Source organism: Pleurodeles waltl, chromosome 7 (genome assembly GCF_031143425.1).
Source record: "Pleurodeles waltl isolate 20211129_DDA chromosome 7, aPleWal1.hap1.20221129, whole genome shotgun sequence".
NCBI classification, from domain to species: domain Eukaryota; kingdom Metazoa; phylum Chordata; class Amphibia; order Caudata; family Salamandridae; genus Pleurodeles; species Pleurodeles waltl.
Window position 1 is genome coordinate 353,565,780 of NC_090446.1, and position 22,557 is coordinate 353,588,336.

A 22,557-nucleotide genomic window follows, 5' to 3' on the forward strand; every position below is an offset into this window, starting at 1 on the left:
TGGTAATGGATGCACAAACCTTGCTTCGGTATAGTATCATTCTCATTTGCTTTACTCCAGTCATCTTCAGCAGTAGCTCATTCACATACACACCTGCAGTATCCACAACTCCACTACACAATCAACATCCATTTTCCCACCTAAAAATCCAAAGCTATGCCAAACAGGCACCCAGATCTCGCAGTCGTGCCACCAGGTACATTTTGAATGTGATAGGGAATGAAAAATCAAATGTTTGGTATGACTGTATGCCTTGATGTCACAATGAAAATGTTACTCATATTCAAGTACTAATGACATCTTTGACTCTAAGGTTTATTGAATGGAATGAGTGTTTCTAATGATAATAAGCAATATACCATTGATCTGAACACATTCTGTCTTTCCCTCTTTCCTAGACATTTCTGTATACCTGTAGTTCAGCCTTCATTTCTGGGCCCACTCTCCTCCGTTACATTTCTCCCACCTTAGTTCACTTGGTTTCTTTCCTAAACTCCTCTTTTGCTGTTCCTTACACATTCAGTCTCTGATACCTCTCTTTTTATGGATTTGCTGTGATTGCCTTACACTAAGATGTCTTTCCCATCCCACTAGGATGTTGAACAAAGGAATGGTGATATCACATATGGACAGTTTGCTCAGCTTTACCGAAGCCTAATGTTCAGCGCACAGAGAACGGTAAATACTGTATTGCGAAATATATATGCCATAAGCTGTCAACCTGCTATAGGATATGATGTTGAGCCATATTTAGTGGCGGTGTTAGTCGAAAAAAAGTCTTTGACATTGTTGTTCTGTGGCACTTGCATAGGAATTGTGTCCTTAGGTTCTTGAGCCTACTAATGGCCTGACATTACTGCTGCTGTGATCAGTGACTCCTAGGAGGACAGCAGGGGTGGAAAAAGTGAGCTCCCATGGGTATAAAGATGGATCTTCTGCTAAGCAATTTTCATGACAGAAATGGCACTAAGCTCGCCAGGCCTTGCCTAAGTTTAATACCATGTCAAAATGGGTAATTGTAATGGAAACAATTGGTAAAAGTTTGCCTCAAACTCATGCACTCTTTCAGGTGCTTGGTGACATCTGCAGCCCAATAGCTTCATACCAGATCCTGTTCTTTGGGCCCGTGGTGAGTAGGGGCTATTGGACCTCATCCGTGGCGGTTGAGGTTGTTTGCTTCTGATGTCCTACCAGAGCTCTGCAAGTTGTCCAAGTACAACCCTTTCAGCACCTGAATATTAGTGGTAGCGATGGCGAGCAGTCACAACAGTCTTCTCAGGTTGGTAGTGTGGGAGTACTCAGGCTGAGCAATTACACAGCAGTGCAATAACTGATTGTCAAACTCAGTGCTTTACTTTCAAGAACAAAAGTACTTTAATACGCATTAAAAGAAAATATTACTCATACAGTAGTGGTCGGATGCAAGATACTGTCTGGGTGCTGGAACTGGCTGCGCCTTGACCTGCTTTCTTATTATCCTCCTGAGTTCCCCTTCCTCCTAGGCCTGACTTTTCCGCCTGTAGTAATAACCATGATATCATGAGTTACACTCAGATGAAGATATCCGTGCCCTTGGTCTTGCATGGTTCATATAATCATTGCCACTGAGGCGAGTCAGTGATGTTTTTGACAGTCAGGTGGCTGATTGACTTCAGCAGCCCATAGCCCCTTTCCTACCTCTGAGAAGGTGCTCATACCGTAGCTCCATCAGAGCCCCTTCCAGGCTGCACTGAGGTTGTGGATGGCAGGCAGTAGTCAAAGCAGTGGAAAGATCTTTCTAGGAGTTGCCCATCAGTTATTCTGTGGTTGCGGTTGTCCACACCTTGAAAGGTCTTGTCATGGGCATGCATAGGTCAATTTGAAAGCATATGACTTCACGCAGTCCTCACTCCTCTCAGCAAGGTGACTCAGGACAGGCCACATTCTTCTCAAGCCCAGTGAGCCACCAGCAAGCTCCAGCCTTCTTCTTGATTGCAGAGACGCATGTCAGCCAACATCACTCTCTAGTTCACACCAGCACAGGTAAGCCACAATTCCCCGGTTTCCGCCTGGATCTGAAAATGGGAGAAACTGCTACTGGCCAGCACCTGAGGCACGCAGATGGCTCTTCTCTGTTGTCCTCTTCTGGCAAACACCACCCGAACCGGGGTGTTGCTGCATCTGATTCCTTTGGACAATCAATTGTACAAGATTGATATGCTCCTTCTCTTTCTTAACAAGAAGCTTGCTTTTGTGTGCTTTAGATTAGATGAGCAGCTTCTTCTAGCAACGTCAAGACTTAGGTGATATCTGCTACGTCTGGGAAAGCTGGTGTTGCAGCGTGAAGGTGGTGTTTAAAGAAGGCAGCTACTTGCAGAGCAGTCACACCCAGGGCACAGAAGAAATACACGCTTTCTTCAAAAGACCCGGCTTACATAAAGGTTGTGGTACCAGCAGACGTGATGATAACTTCAACGGCAAGGAAAAGGGCAACTATCCCCTAAACATTGGGGCCATCCCTGGATAAAGAGAGTAAAAGAATGGAATTCATTGGTCGGAGGATGGAAAGGAGTACAGCAAACCAATGGCGATGGCCATTTCCAATGCCTTTCTCAATAGGCACACGTATCTACATTGGGAGGAAATGTGACAATTAATGAAACATCTTCCTGAGCAATGTAAGGAGAGAGCAGCACATCTGGTGGAAAATTGAAAACAAATAGCAAATGCATGCTTGAAATCTGCCCTGAATGCAGCGGACACATCTAGTTGCCAGCAAATGACAGGCTTTACTTTAAGATGTCACTCGTGGCTGAGATGTTCAGGTTTCAAACCTGAGATCCAAGCATACATACTAAGCACCCCTTTCAATGGACATCAGTTACTCAGAAACTCTATTGCTAAAAGCCTCAATCAACTAAAAAAGGATAACGAAACCGCTGAGTCCATGGGCGTGTTACAGTTTCGAGGAGTAATACGAAGGGGATCTTTCTCAGCAAGAAGACCAGCCTCTAGGGGTAGCTTAGTGGCACACAAACCACTCCCTCACAACAAGGCTTGCAATACCAGCAACAGGGAAGAAGTTCCCTTACGAGTAAGAGCCAGGGGAAGAGAAAAACCAGCCAGAGGAGGTGCATACTCTGCAAACAAATGACTGCGCTACAAGCTATAAAAAATCACATATACCATCTGTGAAAGAAAACAGCAAAGAATCAGAGCACCATCACGTAGGAAGCTGGCTCTCTATATGGTGAACTAAAAAGAAGTACATTGTGAAGATAGTCCAGGGAATCCCCAATTGGTTTGCAGAGGTAAAGCAGACAGGACTAATGCTCTATTTTTGTGGTAGTGTGGGCGAGCAGTTAGGCTTTTCAGGGGGTAGTGCTATACATTTATTGTACTCACAGAGGCACTAAGAGACACACACTCAAAGAATAAGTCTGACACCAATTTAGAAAAATAACCCTTCTTTTTATGTATACTTTAAATCCAAGAACTTTGTTGTATGGTAAGCACGTTATCAAGCATAAATACTTTTTAGTTTAAAAAATCAACACAGTGCAATGTCAGAGTTCCTCAGTGTTACCCTATGGGAGGAAAACAGTCATTAAGCAAGCACTTATTGATGACTCACAGGACCAATCTTGTAGACTTAAGTTAAGTACTGGGCTAGGGTCAGGACCACACCAACAGGTCACTCTGGGAAGCACTGGGGCAGCTGGGTGCAGAGGTGCAGTACTCAACGAGGACCCAGTGTATTTCAATGGGGATTGGTCTCTGTGGATTTAGGCTGCAGGCTCTGGCTTGGGGGGCCAGTCGAGGGCAGCCAACAGATAGGTCACAAATGTGGGGTGCTTGTGGACCTACGGGCACCATTGGTCCTCTTCTTTAAGGCCCAGGGGTGAAGGTTGCAGTGGTGTCCTTTGGCGTCGGGTTTCCTTGTATTGGATCACTCGGGTTGGGGAGTCCTGTGGTCTGAGGCTGCAGGCATAATCGTGGAGTCCAGGAGGGGTAAAACCATAGTGGACTCAAGGTCAGGGGAGCTGAAGGACGTTGTTGACACTAGGGGTCCACTTCAGCTCGGGCTGGCGTCAACAGGTGCAATGGTTGCTTTAGTTGTCGGGTTCTCTCACTGAAGTAGCTGCAGATGAGCAGGGCCTGCTTGCAGAGGCTGCAGGTGACTTTAAAGAGTCCAGGAGGGATGAAACCACAATGGACGCGGACTCTGGATAGCTGGGTGATCTTGTTGGCATGGGAGGTCCAATCCCACTTGGGTCGGTGACCTGGGATGCAGTGGTGACTTTAGGTGTCTGATCTTTGTGATTCCAGAGGCTGCAGAGTCCTTTCTTTGGAGTTGCTTGGGGAGCAGGTTTGTTGCTCACAGGTGACTTGGTCTTGTTTTGAAGGAAGGCAGTCTTCCCTGGTTTCTGGGGGTTCAGCTGTTGGATGAGGTGTCTTTTGATGCAGAGTCCGTTGAGGGGTGCCGCTAGTCCAGAGGGGTTGGTACCAGGTCAGCTTCTTCTTCTTTTCCTCTTCTGCGGGTGCATCTCTTCTTTGTCCTTTTTTATTAAGTTGTCAGAATCTGAGTTCTAGGGTTTACAGGTGCCACTTAAATACTCAATTTAGGTGTGTTACAGAGGATGCCAGCTGGCAGCCAATGGTAAGGGACCTGGCCCACAGGGGGTGGGAAAGGTTGTGTTTTAAATTTTACATGCACCAACACACACAGCTGCAATGGCAGCACTGTGTGGGGTTGGTGATGGGTGGCACAACTGGTGCTGCAGCCTTCATGGACCTTCCTTAGTACCCTACGCCCCAGGTACCAGGGGTACCCTTTACTAGGGACTTACCTAGGTTGTCAAAGAGTGTGCAAATTGTATGGAGCAACTGTTCAGTTTTGTGAAAGTGCTCTGGCATTGGAGATCTGGTTAGCAGGGCCCTGGTGCACTTTCAGTCAAAATCACATCAGATACCAGGCAAAACGTTGGGGCTAACCATGCCAAAAAGGGTGCTTTCTTACACATCAGAACACAACCGTGGGTGGAAGATTACAACATTTTCTCCAGGAGTGGACGAAAATAACTTCAGACAAATGGGTTTTAAACACAGGACAGTTCAGGTATTACATAGAATGAATCACTCACTCACCATCAAGAGGTCCAACGAAAAAGAACTATTCAAAGGAGGAAACAAATCGGCTTCTCAAGGAGGTTGAACATTTTTTACTCAAATAAGCAATGAAATTGGTGCCAAATCAAGAAAACAACAAAGGAGATTATTCAATATATTTTTTAATTCCAAAAGTAGACAGATCCCTGGGCCTCCTCCTAAATCTCAGGTTTATCTTCAATTTTATAAAAACAAAAAGCTCAAGACCAGTCTTCAAGAAGTGATTCCACAAATTGCAAAAGGGAGATTATATGGAAACTACAGACTTAAAAAGATTCTTATTTGCACATTCCAATGAATACAAAGCACAAAAATGCTTTAGATTTGTGATAAACAAAAAACATTATCAATTCAAAGTGCTGGCCTTCGGAATAAAATCAGCACCAAGAGTATTCACCAAGTGTCTAGCCGCAGTAAGGACACATCTCAGCAGAATATGAATACATGTATATGCGTGCCTCGACTACTCGTTACTGCGTACTTATGAATACTAGTTAGTAAGAGCACACTCTTACTAGAAATGCAAACAAGACATTCTAATAGTGATGAACTCTGTATACTCTAGGTTTCTCATTACACATGGAGAAATCTTCTCCAGAACCAAAGCTGAAAAAGATATTCCTGGTAGCAAGACTAAATTAAATTCAAGGGAAAGCATTTCCTAACCAGAAGAGAACTCAAACCCTGCTGGGGGAAACTCTCATTTAGCCAAAGGGGACAGCAAGGAGTGTGGGTTTATTTTGGGAAAGATGGCTTCATGCATTCCCTTGATCCCAAATGTGAGGCTTCATATGAGGCCTAATTCAGGAGTGGTTCCAAAATCAATGGTCACAAGATCTAGTGTCACACAAAAAGTTCAGAAAGAGATAGCGTGGTTCAACAAGGAAAACATTACACGAGGAAGGTTTTTTGAGCAACCAGCATGACATTAACTACGGACACCTCACATAGAGGACGGGATGCACATACAGGTCCCCTGAAAATAAGAGGAATCTGGAGGGAGCAGAATGCAATCCAACACATCAACATCCTGGAATTAAAGACTGTGAGGGTCATTGTGACCCTGGCGGGCGGCGGGAGCCACCCGCCTGGCGGGAACCGCCAAATGGCCGCTCCGCGGTCAGAAGACCGCGGATGCCATTCTGGCTTTCCCGCTGGGCCGGCGGGCGACCGCCAAAAGAGCGCCCGCCGGCCCAGCGGGAAAGGCCCTGCAACAAGGAAGCCGGCTCCGAATGGAGCCGGCGGAGTTGCAGGGGTGCGACGGGTGCAGTGAAAATCTTTATGGGGCCCTGTTAGGGGGCCCCTGCACTGAGTGCAGGGGCCCCCAGGGGCCCCATGACACCCGTTCCCGCCATCCTGTTTCTGGCGGTGAAAACCGCCAGAAACAGGCTGGCGGGAAGGGGGTCGGAATCCCCATGGCGGCGCTGTAAGCTGCGCCGCCATGGAGGATTTCCCCAGCCGGGGGAAATCCGGCGGAAAACCGCCGGACCCGGCTGGGCGACCGCGGCTGTCGGAATACAAAATGAAGCACCACCAGCCTGTTGGCGGTGCTTCAGCCGGCCTCCACCCTGGCGATCATAGACCGCCAGGGTCAGAATGAGGCCCTGTGTTTCTAACATTGAAAGCTTTCCAAAACCCTTTGATGGGAAAGACAATACTGATTCAGACAGACAATACAACAACGTTTTACATCAACAAACAGGGAGGGACTCAGTTCTCACCTCTTTCAAGGTTAGCTCAGAAACCCTAGAGATGGGAAACCAGAGGAACATGGAGATTCAAGCGATACATCTCCATGGAAAGACAGTTGCTAATTGGACAGGCTGAGCAGATTTGCTTCATACTCCCACCAGTGGTAGCTCATTAAGAGAGTAGTGCAGAAGATCTTTCAGAAGTGAGGCATTCAAACAGTAGATGTGTTCGCAACATCTCAGAATACAAAATGCCCAAACTGTGCCTCCAGAGAACCACACCCTCAAGGAAAGCTCCTTTTGTTAAACTGGTCAGGGACATTTGCATATGCTTTTCCCCTAATTCCACTGTCGCACAAGTTCATCAACAAATGCAAGAGAAGTCGCATGACCCTGATATTAATTGCACCGCAATGGGCAAGACAGACTTGATACTCAGAGATAGTACAACTAGCTCAAGCAAGATTTCAAAGACTACCAAGAAGTCAGAACCTATTATCAGTGAAAAAGGGAACAGTATTGCACACAGAACCAGAATGTTTCAAACTAACAACCTGGCTCTTGAAGACCTAGAATTCGGTCACATGAAGTTACTGGAAAAGGCAAGAAAACCAATAACCAAAAAATGTAATATGGCAAAATGGAAGAGATCTTCATTTTGGTGTGTTAAAAATAAGTTACTCAAGAAGATCACAAGGGGAAAGACAATCTTAAAATATGTAACTCACCTTTTACAAGAGGGGCTTACGTATTTATCATTAAAGGTTCACCTGGCAGCAATAGTGACTTATGCAAGAGGACAAATGGGGATATATTTTTCACAGCACCAGTGATAAAAAGATTCTTAAAGGGTACAAAGAGGATAGCACCACCAAGAAGGCTACCAGCACCCACATTGAACCTAATTGTAGTTCTTTCACTACTCCTTAAAGAACCTGTTACAGATGCTAACTTTAAAGACCGATTTCTTGGTAGCTCTTACTACATTATGTAGGGTTATTGAGTTGCAGGCATTCACATACAAGAACCCCATTTCCAAATTCACAAGACTGAATTGTCCGGAGAACAGATCCACAATGCATACCAAAGGTGGTTTCAGTTTCACATTAATCAGTATATTCAAATTCCAAGTTTCTTTCAAAATCCAAAGACACGCTGAAAGAAAGTTGCATACACTGGACGCGAGACTCACCATTATGTACTACATTAAAAGAAGAAAACCTTCCAGAAAGACTCAGCAAATGTTTCTATCTTTTTCAAAACGGCACTTGGGAAAAACAGTTTCAAGGATCATAATTGCAAGATGGATTGCCCAAATAATTCAGTTATGTCCCATCTATGCAGGTGAAAGTTTAACAATAGCACCGGGAGCACACTCCACACCGAAAAAAGGAACTACTATTGCCTTTCTAGCTAATACTCCCTTAAAAGAAATTTGCATGGCAGTAACATGGTCATCAGTGCACACGTTTACAAAACATTATTGCATTGACATTCAGATGAACAGAGGAGCTCAAGTGGGACAAAAGGTGTTAAAAAATCTAATTACAAGACAATGCCCATCTTCAACCCAACCACCAAAGAAAGAAAATTGCTGTAAAATCAATGCACAGCATGTGAATCCAGAAAAGATTCATGTTGCAAAACGTAAAGATTCCAACCTGTAGGTGTAGCTTGGCAGCTTGAAGAATTTTCTGGTTTCACAAGCGACCTACCCACCTCTACCAAGAAGATGAAAGGAGAAGAGGACAAAAAAGGAAAAAAAATAATCTGAAGATGGAGACCTAAGGTGGGAACATCTAGAGGAAGTACGACAACATCACAAGGGGACACCAAATGGAGGTTCCGTTGTCGCCCTCTAACAAACAAATGTAGAAAAAAGACTGTCATTTTGTGAAATAGTAGAAATTCCGACCTAACTGTTAGATGGCGGAATAATGCACAGCACGTGAATCCAGAAAATTCTTCAAGCTGCAAAACTACACCTACAGGTAAGAAACTTTACGTTATCTGGAAGACATCAACTCTGTTTCCAAAACAGTCCTCTGAGTACTCTGTGGAGCACTCGCTTCCTTGGTCATTGGAATGGGAACAAGTTGGGTCAGTGACCCACTCTAATACAATCAAAGCCGACTTGTCTCTCAGAACCATTTGGGGATGGTACTTTTTCAAGTGTTTTCTCCCCACTCCACTGTAGACACAGCCTTTTTGTACAGTAATGCTACTATAGGAGTGTAGCTAGTCTTCAGCATGGAGCACCCACAATAGAGGCCCAAAGAGGTGTAAGCGTTTTATCATCTTGCTGTTGTCATCCACTCTGAAGAGTGATCAGGGGAAAGACAATTGTCTTGTCCCACCTTAGGCATCCCTTTCACCTTTAACAAAATGGACTGCAGTCTCACCCTTCACACCCACTTTCAATCGAAAGGCAGTGGTTCAAGAAGACTTATCAGCATCCCCTCTTAGCAAAATGCCTAATCAGATTTTTAAAGAAATCTGGTCTCTTCTCTCCTCACTTTAGTGTCTGTATTCTTCCTCAATCTTCAGGAACGTCAGCACTACACTTCCTCTGTGTGGGAAAACAATCTCACCTCCACCTTGTACAAAATGTCAGGCCAGGGGTATCACAAGTGGATCCAAGAGCCCTCCATTACTCTGGTTCACTCATAGGCACAATGCATATACCATGTAGTCCACATACACAAACATGCACAACATACCCTTGGGATTCTAGCTCTAGAATCGGGGCTAGCATGTAGAAGTGATGTTTACTTGTGTTAGCCAGTAGGCTTCCACTCCAAGGTCAAGTTGTAGGAAAGTGTCCCTTTTTGTCATGGTCACCCCCACTTTTAGCCATTTGTTATGATGTTTTTCGAGTGATGCTCACTGGGTTCCTGCTAATCAGGCCCCAATACCAGTGCTCTTTCCCCCAAAACAAGGTAAAATGGTCCAGTTGTAACCCAACTGGCAAACACTTTAACACCCCGGTAAGGCCCTTGTAAATGGTTCCCAGGGTACCCAGGGCATGGATACTAAAGAGGGTCCCTAAGGACTGCAGAATGTTTTGTGCCACCCTAAGGGACCCATCTCTGAATTGCACACAGCCTGCAGTTGCAGACTGCATGCCATAGTTCAAACCATGAGTGAAAACATGACATGGCACCCTCTTTTTGTGCCATGCCAAAATCACTGTATATAATATATGTAAGTCACCCCTCCAGCAGGCCTCAGAGCCCTAAGGCAGGGTGCATTATATGTTATGTGAGGGCATATCTGCATGAGCAGATATTCCCCTGTAATGTTTAGTTTATTACTAAATATTGCAAGTGAGCAGGAAAGCCATCTAAAGGAATGTACTGGGCACTGGTCATTAAGGGTTACCCAGCTACATAATGGCTTCACTGAAACCTATGTTGTTTGGTTTCAAACATCTCATCTTCATAAAGTATTCCATACTGATACTAGTGTTGGATGTATTATGACATGCTTTCAGAGGGCACCTTAGATGTGCCCCCTAAAATCTACTAGTTTTTTAGTGTGTTGGCTAACTGGTATCGACCAGCCTGCCACCACAGACAAGTTACTGACCGCCTGGAGGTGAAAACCCACTCTCTCAGGCCACAAACAATGCCTGCACCAGAGGATGGTGTTCACACCTCCTTCAGAAGGATGGCCAGAGAATCTGCATACCAGAGCCAGTGACTTCAAGTCCCTGCTGCCTTTAATATGCAACCCCGGCTTCCCCTAGACCTGGGAGATGCCACCCCCTGCCCGAGGCCCGTTTTGCATTAGTACAGGTAGGAAATTAGCTATGCAAGTAGGCATGTTGGACCACCAGGCTGGTCAGCCGCCCCACCCCCCTAAGGTGGGCTACTGATATGCTCTATGAAGGAAAGGTTCCACCATCTTTTTTTTGGTGAAATTAGGAATTCTGGGACAGGGTATGCCCACTCCCTACAGGATTTGGTCATATAGGCGGTGTAGACACCCCAGGGGTAAGCAGCCCATTGACTACTACCCTACATTCCCCCCAAGTACCCCTAAATTGAGTATTGAGGTGGTCCCCTGACACCAGGAACTCAGATTCAACTGCCTAAAGAAGAAGAAAGACAAAGAGCCGGTCAACGCAAAAACTGTGAATTAGCTGAGGACTTTGGCGCAGACCCTTCCTACTCGCTTCAGTCCTGACAGTTGCAAAGACCTGACTCGCCATGCAGGTGTGCATCCTCCAAAAGCCTTGGATGCCTGTCAGCACTTCGCCAACCAGCCAGAATCATCCTTGGAGTGGAGACGTCACTTCCCTGCAGCAGCAGGCACCAACTGGACTGTCTGGTTCCTTGTTTTGCTGACCATCAGGTCCTCAGAGGGAGCATTTCGCCAGGAAGAGGATCCCAAGTGTCCAGGAGTGCAGCCCCATTGACCCATCCAGTCTTCAAGGTGCTGAGCCTGAATGGAGCCTCTTGCATCAATACCCGGGCTACTGAGCCTAGTTGCAAGCACCAAGGCTTGTTTGTGTTCAGCCGGAGCACCGCTGCCACAGATACTTACCTGCATGTAGAGGGACTTCAACAGAGGCCAGCTCCATGCCAGAAGTCATTCTGCTGTGTTTCTTTCCCCTCGTTTGCAGGTACCTCAAGAACTGAAAGGGCCTCTAACTTTGCGACCCATTGGACAAAACACCCATGCCACCAAGTCCAGGGTCATTAAAACCAACTGTGTTTTTATGGAGCTGAGACCCTCAAAAACCGAATCCTTCTGTGGGTTGAGCCAGACTGATCACCTAGCCCCCACTTGCAGCCTTTTTCTCACAGGTACTACACCCATAGACTTCAGTGAGTAGCGTCCGAGGCTACCACCTCTGCACTCAGACACACCAGAGCAGGTAATCCGAAACTGCTGGCGGTTCTAAGGACCTTGGCCCGACATACCTTAAGTCAAGAAGAACAGTCTTGAAAGTCATTTGCAAGTGACCCCGTGCAGTGTATGTTTTACCTATAGGGTAACTTTTCAGCATTTGAGGGCCATGCCTCAAAACTGACAGCTGTATTTTCTGTAGATCCTAAAATTGCTAACTGGAAAAGTACTTATCTGATCCTATAGATCTTGGTGTGTAAATTAAAAATCTGTGCCATTTTTTAAATTGGTCTTGAGTTTTTTCTGGAGTGTGTATCTTATTTATTGATTCTGTGTGTTCAACAAATGCTTAACACTATCCTTTGATAAGCCTAAACCTCTCGCCCATACTACCACAACAATCGCATTTGGGATTATTAATTTAAGCCCTGTAAACCAATAAGGAATGACTGCACTGTCTGCATAGTGTAACCACTACATTGGTCCACTACATGGATAGCCAACTTCCAGCACCGTTCACAGTTATGGATTCATAAACTACAGTACGCTGCCACCACAGCACTATGTACTAACCCCTAACAGGGACGTAGTGCAGTGATGGCAAGCGTGCTGTGCTTTTAACTCCCTGGACAAGTTTAGAACCTTACTCATGCCATAATAATGGACATGTCTAGGGTGACACACAATACCTGGATTAGTGAGCAGCTATGGCCAAAATCAAAAGCCAGAATACCAGACAGTTGGGCACTTAGGACAGGGACATATTGAAAGGAAAAGGGGTGCATAGTATGGTGTGGTTGTGGGACCTCACTGTGTAACACGCTAATTACCCTTATAAGACCAGTCAGGTTTTGTTTGTCAAACCCTAGCTCAACCCTGAGTAGCTATTGCATTGACCAATCTGGCTACAACAAAGGAACACATTGCAAGTTTTTAAACAGCAGCAAAACAATGGAAGAAAGAAGAATGACACCACTCAAGGAATCAGACATCACTTTATAACATTTTTATATTTTTATGATTTTATGGACACCAAAATAAAAAAAATAAAAACACCACAGAGTTCCAGAGATATAGCTTTTACACGGAACAATGTCAACTCTCTTCACTTAACTGTGATCAATCATTGGCAAACTCAACGAATTTGACACTTAGAAACTTTTTCAAGGAAACTTTAGTTAAAGTGGAATGCGGTTACTTAGAGTTATTTTAGGCAACCATCTCTGACAGATAGCCAGTCAAGGGGGACTGGAAAGGTCCAAAGAAACAGTTACTTTGACAGGCAAAGCAGTCTTCAGTACAGTTCCAGTGTCATTGGTTCCTTACCATAGACTTCAATCAAGTAGTCCTGATGCAAGGGATACAGCATACTGAAGATGTTTGAAGCTGCTGAGCAGTCGATAGTGTTTTCCTAGGACTGTTCCTCAGTCCACAGTCTGGTTGGGCCGACTTGGGCCACACAGGTTGATGTCCTTCACAGTCCTCCTTGGTCCAGCAAAAGTCCAGTCACAACTGAACTGCTGGTCACCGGGCACAACAAACTCAGTGGTTCCTTCTTTTGGGCATAACTCTCTTTCTGAGTAACCAAGCTGCCCGCTGATAACTCTGTCAGATCTAGCAGACTCGTGTGAAACTTTTGAGTGCTGGGTCTATGTCTCCCAGACTGCACAGTGATGAGGATCCACGAAACAGTGAGCTGGGCTGTCAAACTGTCCATGCAGGCTTATTCAGTGTTTGTGGTCCCATGTTGTGAATGTGAAGTCAGTCAACTGACACTTAGAGTCTATGCTTCTGGCTGGGCTAGAGGGACGACTTCTTCGTGAGCAGGACATAGCAGGCACAGACTTTCCTTCGCTACCCCAAAGAGCAGCCAATGTAGTCCAACTTCGTTGCAGCCTTTTCTTTACAGGTTTCAGTGTCAACAGGGCAGTCCTCCTTCAGTCCTGTTCTCCAGTCAAGTGAGATCTGAGTTCTGAAGGCTAGGGTTGCCTCCTTTATACCCAGGGAAAGCCGTTACGTGGTCACTAGCCAATGGGCGACCTGTATTCCTCCTACCTAATGATTACTTTTACTGCAGTGTGGCAACTAGGTCTCGCAGAGCGGTCTAGTCTGCCCATTCCCAAGATGTTGGGACCTTCCCTTGGTGTGTGGAGCTTGGTAGCCTGGCTTGGAGGTTTGGCTACCTGGGTGTTACATGCCTGTGGAACAAATGGTTTGCCAACTGTTTTCCCTCTTTGTCCCTGAAGCCAATATGTCTACATAAATAATAGAGCAGCCTCTCTGTAAGCGCTCTTAGTTTAATGAGCTAAGGGGGCAGCACAGACATAGTGGTTTGTCATGAGTTGCACAAGCCAGCCATGTTTGACGGCAAAGATTCGAATTCTGGCTTTTGCTCTTCAGTCCGCTGTTTAGTGAGTGTACCACATCTTCTAATTAGTCAATGTGTTTAATATGTTTTAGAATCCTACAGCTGAAATAACAATGGGGTAATTTTAGTAGACATTGCCTAGTTTTATAAAACTGATACTGCGCTGATGGAAAAAAGGTTTGACAGAAAGCCATGTAAGATCAAATGCTCCCCCTTTTCAATTTTTATACTGTATTGCATTTGTTATGCAGTTAAACTGGTTCATGGGATAAAGCAATGATCTCAGTATTCTGGGTCAGAGTGTGTGTTTTTTAGGTAATGGGCTAGTATTCGGTCTAGCAAATTAATTTTGTCTGAGTAAAAAACAGTACTGTGTAAACATGTATAATATATAGATATTTCCAAAAAGATGAATACTTGCTTCAGTTTTGTGTCGCTACGCTGTTGCACTAAACGCCATCTTATCTTTAACAGATGGAGGTTCCATTTCTTGAGAGGTGAGTGCCTTACCTTTTGTTCTTTGACTGTACTTTGTGTCTTGTGATGTGTAATATTTGTTTCTTAACTGCATTGTTAGTAGTTTTCACATATTCTCTGGGCTGGACAAACCTCACATAAAGATGCCCTTAGTGAAAGAGTATTTCCCTGCAAGAATATGTACTTTCTTCACTTGCAAAAATCACTTTGACCACACGTGACTGCTTAATTTTTGCTCTTTTAGAGTGTGCTGGAGTTACCTCACACCTTGTATTGACTGGTTATCATTCGCATCATTAGCTTGCTATGGATACTATCTACATAGAAACTAATCACAATGTGGAACTCTGCAGGGTAACTCAGCTTGTTTGATCCTAATAATCGCAGTGTCAGAAAACACATAAAGAAGGAACAGCATTTGGCCTGTCTGAATCAAGGAGCAAATTTGCCAGTGCGGCACTTAATCTGCACATGTATTACAGAGGTACTTGATGCAATAGACTTATTTTCCATTGATCAACTGAGATCCACAAAAACAATTGCTTCTAATTCTTTCCTCCCCTCCGCCAAATCTTTTTGGCCTTCTGCCGCATGGTCACTAATAGCAGAGGTTTAAAACCACATTGAAAACAACAAATCTTTTCCATGGACAGCTCAGGTACTCTAGATCTTTCCCACTGTCAAAAAAAGATGGTTCCCACTGGCCTGTCTTTTATCACCCATTGACATTTTGCTAGTCTCTGACCCAGTTGCTCTGCGCCGTTTAGCTAGATCTGTGCTATAGAAATACCACATATATACATATCCACCTGAGGGTTAAGCACTACAGCGACTGTATTGGAGCACATATTTCTAACAGGCCATCTGCATTATCCAGCATTTTCACATTGAAGTTTAAGCCTTGCCAGAACATTTCTAACCTTCTTTTCAGTAGTCCGTCAGTGTATGTGGACCAGACAGGTAGAGAGAAAATAGATAATTTGACACTTGCCAAAATTATTGCACTTAAATCGGATACTCTTGTTACCTCTGTGAGGCATTTGACTATCCATTTTTAATTTGTCCAAGCATTCTCGACTGAATCCAGGGGTGAAAAGGTTTGTAAACTTTGATAAATCATGGCACGATTAACAACATTCAAGCTCAGTCTTCACCCCATTGCAATAACTTGAAAGGGTTATTGGGTTTTTCTTCGCAGGTTAGGTAGACTTTTTTTTATTAACATTTGTGTATGTCCTGTGTCATCCTATGGGATTGCAGTAGGGTTTAATATGGGGAATTTGGTACTTTCTGGGTTCATTATTATGATTATTAACAAAGTCTTAATCATTGCAACAGAAGATTCTAAATTAAAAATACAAGTAGCTGCTTTGCTATGATATAGCCCTCTGTATGAGTGGTCTCTGGCTCTTTGGTCAACACTGGGCAACTCAGTAGATTGACTACAGCTGTTGTGTTTCCAATCACAAAGGAATAATTATAGTATCTTCCAGTATCCTTAGCATAATTGGCTTTTAGTGGGGATGTTTTATTTTTCTGATCAGCTGCTGTTCTGCAAAAGAGTTGTTGTTGCATTTCATAGACATTTCACCATGTACCTCATTCGAAAGACTGTACATGATAATCTATCTAGTATTGCCGGCACAAGAGTGCGTAACTAGCTCCAACATTCAGAAGCAGGATCACGTCAGGCCTGTTTCTCAGAACACAACATGTTTTATTATAAAACGTTGCACATGCCAAAGAAGGTTAGAGATTTCATTCCAGCCAGGAGAACCATCCTGTGCTGTTTGCCTTTTCATTGCCATGTTGCTGACCTCAGCCCTGTCTCTACAGCTAGCCGAGGAGATGGCTAGCAGACCCCTCCTTTTCAGGTATGGGGTCAGGTGTTCCTTCCTTGGATTAAGTATGGGCAGGGAAAAGGGCTAACACTGCCATTCTCTCACATAGAAGCTAGGAAGTGTGGGTAGGAATTCTTAGGCACATGTTTATTCCAACATGCTAGGATTGTTAATGCTTTTCACTCTCGGTAACAATTATGATTGTGCTGTGTTTCATCTTCCTAATAATCGCAGCTCATGCACTTTATCATAGATTGCAGTATTTTCAATAAATGCATGTAAACCTGTCCTGCAGCTCTGTGTTTGCCTGTGTGTATGTGAGACTGTTGCTAATGAGAGAAAAGGGTGGGATCTTCCAACCACGACTTCCTGAGGAGTTGGAGTGTCATGCGTCAGGCTGCCACACATCACCTTTACGTCTAGGTTTTGGTGCGGTGCTGCTAGCTAGCCAAAAAGGTTAGGCCGACAGCTATCAGACAGTGTAGGATTGACTCAGTCCCTGAAACGTGGTGGTGCTGCTGCCTGAAACCAGCAGTCTTGTCCCCATGACAATAGTCCTACGACAGTGCCAGACAGGGACACATACCCTGCACATATGCACCCTCTTTAAGATGGAGAGAGACTGTGAGCAGTCTTCTCACGGGTAGAAGTGAAAAGGGCTGCACCTTACGACTGTAACCATGCTGCCACGGCTGTCTAGATTCACCTCTTGGCCTGGGATGACCACCGTTACTTTGGGTAAAGCCGTGCATGGTCCTCAAGCGCCTGCTAATTGGAACTGTCCCAGTTTTCTCAAACCACCTTATGTCCCCCCGCTCCCCATCTCCCTGACATGTATGGTTGTGAACACCATCGTAAAGTTGAAAAGCATTTTTGACTGACGAGTTCCAGTATTCTTGCTGTGGCTTTTACCACATACTGGAACTACCAAAAGGAGACATACCAAGGGTTTGAAATGAATATAGCATATTTATTGTACGTATAACATGAATTTTTCACTCTCACCTCGGGATAAAATATGTCTTAGCACACAAGTTTTTTTACCCAGGAAGGAATAATTTTTGCATTAATGCCATTTAATAGTTCTACATTTTTGGTTTGAAATGTAAATTCAGCAAGGCACCGAAATGTCATATTAAGTGGCTCACAATATCGGAAAAATACAGAGCCATCTGCCTGTGGGGTTTACACAATGCACGTTTTGTAGGTCTAACAAGTGCTGCATAGGTTTAATTCGGTAAAGCAGCCAATTCAGCAAACATTTGTGACAACGTTGTGGTCTGCATGTGTAGATTGTCTGTAACTGAGGACAGCTCCTGATCAATACACATGTTAAAATGCTTATATGCATAGCTGCTCTGATGCCTTTGACCAGGTCAGCATAAATTTCTGTTTGTGGAGCTTCATATGTGTTTAATTCTTGGGTTCTCAACCAAACAGGCCAAACCTATTGCTTATCCCATATTAGCTGCATTAAACAGGCTCATTGAGGCCAGAGTTTCCTCAGGTTTGTTTTCCTCACTTGAAGCTATACTGCCACTACAGTGAAAACCTTTAAGGAATGATGCTTATAGGATTTACCTTTTGGGTGCCTTGAGATTGCCACTTAAGCACCCACCATGCGAACCCCACAAGGCCTTCAGTTTTGTGCTTCTTTTCCAGTTGCTTCTTCCTCTTAAGTGAAATGCAAACTGGTTGTGCAGGTGGGGCGTCATGAGTAAAGCTAAAACTGCTGCACTGAAACGTTCCCTCCCCATTCTATCAGGTTAGCAGCACCAGGGGATGTGAGTCTTATACTTATGCATACATCGGCTGCCCTTGGTCTTATGGCAGCTTTTATGCATCATTAGTCATGGGAAAAGGGCTGCATTTGGTGATTGATGTGTAATATAAAACTTACTATGGAACATTGTCCTTATTGCCACTAAATGGAATTAAGGGCATTGCTGCTATAAACTTTGCTCTGGGATTCCCTAGAGTAGAATTGCTCTAAGATAGATCAGGGCATTCCATTTAGGCTTGTCACAGTGCATTTCACCAGTGCTCACTAAGAGTCATTGCTATGATGCATTTGCACTGTTAATGACTACAGGATATTGCACTGTTTGTATTGTGAGGGAAGTCCACAAATTGTAAATATGGGTCATTCCACTGTGGGATTTTCTGATGTTGTAAGCCCCTTATATTTGACTGTTGGTCACTATGGGGCATTACACAGGCCAAGAGTGGAATTGCAGTGATAGCCTCCACGTAACACTGCAATGATTGTTGCTGTCATGTATTGCACTGATGGCCTCATTTCGGACAAAAGTTCCATGCATGGCTTATTAAAGCTGTGCAATCTTATCCTGTAATATTGTTCTCACAAGCACTGTGTTTATGCACTGGTGGCACTGACAGTCATGCAAGCCCATTAGTGGTACTCTGTTGATTTTTAATTATTGCCTATAGAAAACTTTAGCTGTCTTTTTGGTAACAAATATATTGTATCCAAAATATGTAGATGGGGCTTTGGGTCTGCCCTTTGCTCATGGTTCAGTGGCTTTCATTGCTAGCACAGTTTCCTGCTCCTGGTTCGATGGCTTTCCTTCCTTATTGGTTTCTCCCAGAGGTGTTTTTGTTCCACCATGTTTTGATTTTATGAGCTGGATCCTTGCGTTGCTGATATCCGGACCTTGCACTGCAGTGAATGAGGGACTATTTTCTCTCCCACTTCTGATGGATACCTCTAACAGCAGATTCCTCACTTTATGAATATCACTCAAGTGCAAGACTGAATCTGGAAACTCTAAAAGCTATGATGCTGCATGCCGATAGGTGGTGCTGTGTAACTCCACTCTAGCTTCGTTCCACTCCAGAAGTGGAAATCAGAAATGCATAGAAGTCTCACCCATGGACACTGACATTACATGTCTGACAGCGATGTTGCAGCACTTCAGAACATTGAGAAAGGCCATGCTGTGCATCTTCTGCATACTTCAACTCCCTGTGGAGTTCCTTTGGAAGGCAAGAATCCACTGAGCCTTAAAGTTGGGTTACTGCTGGCAGATTTGCCCTTGGCTCAGTCTCTGGCCTTTTAACCCACTTCCGGTTCTACACCAGAGTCTGTGGCGACTTCAGGTCCAATGGTCCAAACCATTCAGGATGGCCGGGAAGTAGCTAAGTTTCTCATCCAGTCAGGCCTAGAAATCTCTAATTGTTTAGGAAGATCTATTGGGACAAGCTTGGTGCACCGGCCACGCATGAGTGGGATCCACAGGCTTCTCTGGGGGCTTCCAGACATCTGTAACTGACATGTCTTTGATGGGGCGTACCTATTCAGCAAAAAAGTGGACTCCGCACTGCAGCATTTTAAAGAGAGCCACTGCATGCTCTTTGGGCCTTTTAGTAGTTGTCCAACAATTCCCACTAGCTGTTTCATCCTTTTCAGAGATATGCTAAGAGATTGGTGTATTGACAACATCATTCCTCACTGCCTACACAACAGACCTTCAAGCCTTTTTGCATTTGAGGCTGTGAGCTGAACAGGCAAAGACAAGGAGAAGGCCATTTTGGTCATAGGCGCCATAGACCGACCTCAGGAGTGGGGGTTGGATGATATTCCTGCTACTTCCTTGTGTTCCAGGGTGGAGACCTTCATTCTGTTTTGGACCTTCACCTTCTCAATGTTTTCTAGTACAGGGCACAAATTCATTATGCTTATGCTGGTCCAGGTTCTATTGCCCCGGGATCACAGAGTCTGGATGGTAGTGTTGGACCTGCTGAACTCCTATTTTATATCCCTATCCTGCAGTTCCAGAGGCGATACCTGCAGTTTAAGGTGGGCAACAAACACTTTCAGTTTTCCGTTTTCTCTTTTGGCTCACCAGTGCCCCTCGAAGGTTCGCAATGGTGATGGCTGTGGTTGCTGCTCAGCTTTTGAAGAGTGGTTTGCGACAGTAAATCACGGACCACTTCCAGACGGTCAACCTCCCAATGTCACTGGGGTTCTCAAGAAGCCTGCCTAAGTCACACCTGACTCCTCTGCAGAGGCATCCTTTCATCAGAGCCATTCTGGACACGGTGCACTATCAGGACTTTTCTCCAGACAAATGAGTACAGGACATTCTGGCTAGGATCCTGATATTGCAGCCTCTGTCCTGGTTTTCAGAAAGGACATTGCTGGGGTTTCTTTTTTTTCCTCATCTCACTAATCCATGCCAGTAAAGGAAGGATCCACTACTCATTGACCCCCTGGTGTATAACCCCACAATATCAACGGGCCACTCCACCTGCCACTCGCTTCCGTGGATCTTTCCCAACTATCCTCCTAGTACCATAACTGGACAATACGGCTAGACGCACGGAAGGGGGGATCAGGTATAATCATCGGACTTCATAACCAAACTGAGCACCTCCAATCAAGTAAGGATTTGACAAACATTTTCCCATCCCAGCCCAAAAATATCTCTTTTGCTAATAGGACCGGCTCTGTCCAACTTATATAATCAATCTACCGAGTTCTGCCACTCCTGCACTGTGGGAGGTGATGAGCATACCCATTTATAACAAATTTGCCGCCGGGCAATAAGCATCAAAACAAACAAAAGACATTGCTGTGTTTGGGCTTTCGAATCACAAACCCCAAATAAAACTAAAACAGGATTCAATGTTATTCCTTCACCAAATATCTTGTTTAGGACTTTCTGCACGGCTTCCCAAAAATTCCAAAACATATGAATATCATCCGCATTTGGGTCATCACATCGTGGACATTTTTTCAGAATTTTGCCAATGCGGGACAGCCTTGCTACAGTCCAGTACACTCCATGCAAAGCAAACTAATGGTTCCTCCTCATTGCCGCTGATTTAACAGTGGACCAAAGATTTGAACATGACCTTTGCCACAACGATATTATATCAATGGTTGGAAAAACCTCTCCCCACTTCTGGAGAGGGAGGGGGGGAATTCTCCTCAGTTGCCTCCAACAAGGCTAGCTACCAAAGCGCATTTTCCTTAAGTAAAGGTCTCTGAGTTAATTTCTCCTCCCAACTAGATCTACCAATTTCTCCTACTTGTAACGATTTAATCCAGCTAGCCAACTGATAATATTTAAATTTAGAAACGGACCCTCCGCTCTCTCCAAAAATGTAGTCCACGGAATCAACTTCACATATTCTATAATCTTCCCCCACCATAGTACCCCACTCACTTTCAGCGGGATTGATAGCTTATCAAGAAGACATACCGGGATACCTGGTGAATCCCAAATTGGGGCTAATCCAGAATAATAGGCTATCCCTAGTAGGTTACGAACCTGTAGCCAGACCTTGCAGGCCTGCCGTGGAATCTTAAGTCTGACTTTTTTTTAAAACCTTAGATGACCAAATTTATACAAAAAAAACTCTGCCCCTTCCTCCGCGTGTGCTGTCAAAGCTTCCCACATTGGGGTATACTGGGACTTTTTACTTAAAATAATTCTGCTATTCTTAAATTGAAAAGCCAAATAATACTTCTAGAAATCTGGTGCTGCTATCCCCCCCCCATTCCTTCTTCTTACACAGCTTCTTCCAAGATATCCTTATTCCCTTATGTGCCCAGACAAACGAAGACAAATCTCCCTGCAGTTTTGTAAACCACATAACCTTGAATTCCAAGGGGATAGCGTTAAATAAGAAATAAAATTTTGGCAAAATTATCATCTTCAAAATGTTAGATCTACCTGTTAAAGAGAGAGGAAGAGCCACCCATGCTCTAAGGAGTTTCTTAGTCTCGAAATGGACTTTCTCAAAATTTATCCTTGCTACCTCCCCCAGATCCTTTATAATCTGAACTCCTAAATATCTAATCTCTTGTTTAACCAACGTGGATTCATATAACATATTCCAGCACATAATCTCTGTCTTCTCAACATTAACATTATAGCCCGACATTCTACCAAAACCTTCTATCACCGAATTTATAGAGGGAAGTGAAAAAGAAAGATCCCTAGTGTTAAAGCATCAGATCATCTGCATACAATGCAACTTTCTTCTCCCAACCCTTACTCTGAAAGGAAAGAATTTCCCTGTTATTTCTAAGCGATATCACAAGAGGCTCAATATATAAATCAAATAAAAGAGGGGATAAGGGACAAACCCTGACGTGTTCCTCTAAAAATGCCTACTTCCTGTGATAGAACATCATTAATCAAAATTC

General features: G+C 44.3%; 1 protein-coding gene across 2 annotated transcripts in view; it reads left to right on the plus strand.

The window, feature by feature from the left end:
• PLCG1 (phospholipase C gamma 1) overlaps window positions 1-22,557 on the plus strand; it is a 775,517-nt gene that overhangs the window by 287,297 nt on the left and 465,663 nt on the right. For both annotated transcript variants that reach the window (XM_069243788.1, XM_069243789.1), the window contains exons 6-7: window positions 595-678; window positions 14,536-14,558. In XM_069243788.1, coding sequence (XP_069099889.1) covers window positions 595-678; window positions 14,536-14,558 — 107 coding nt within the window. The remainder of the gene's footprint in view (window positions 1-594; window positions 679-14,535; window positions 14,559-22,557) is intronic.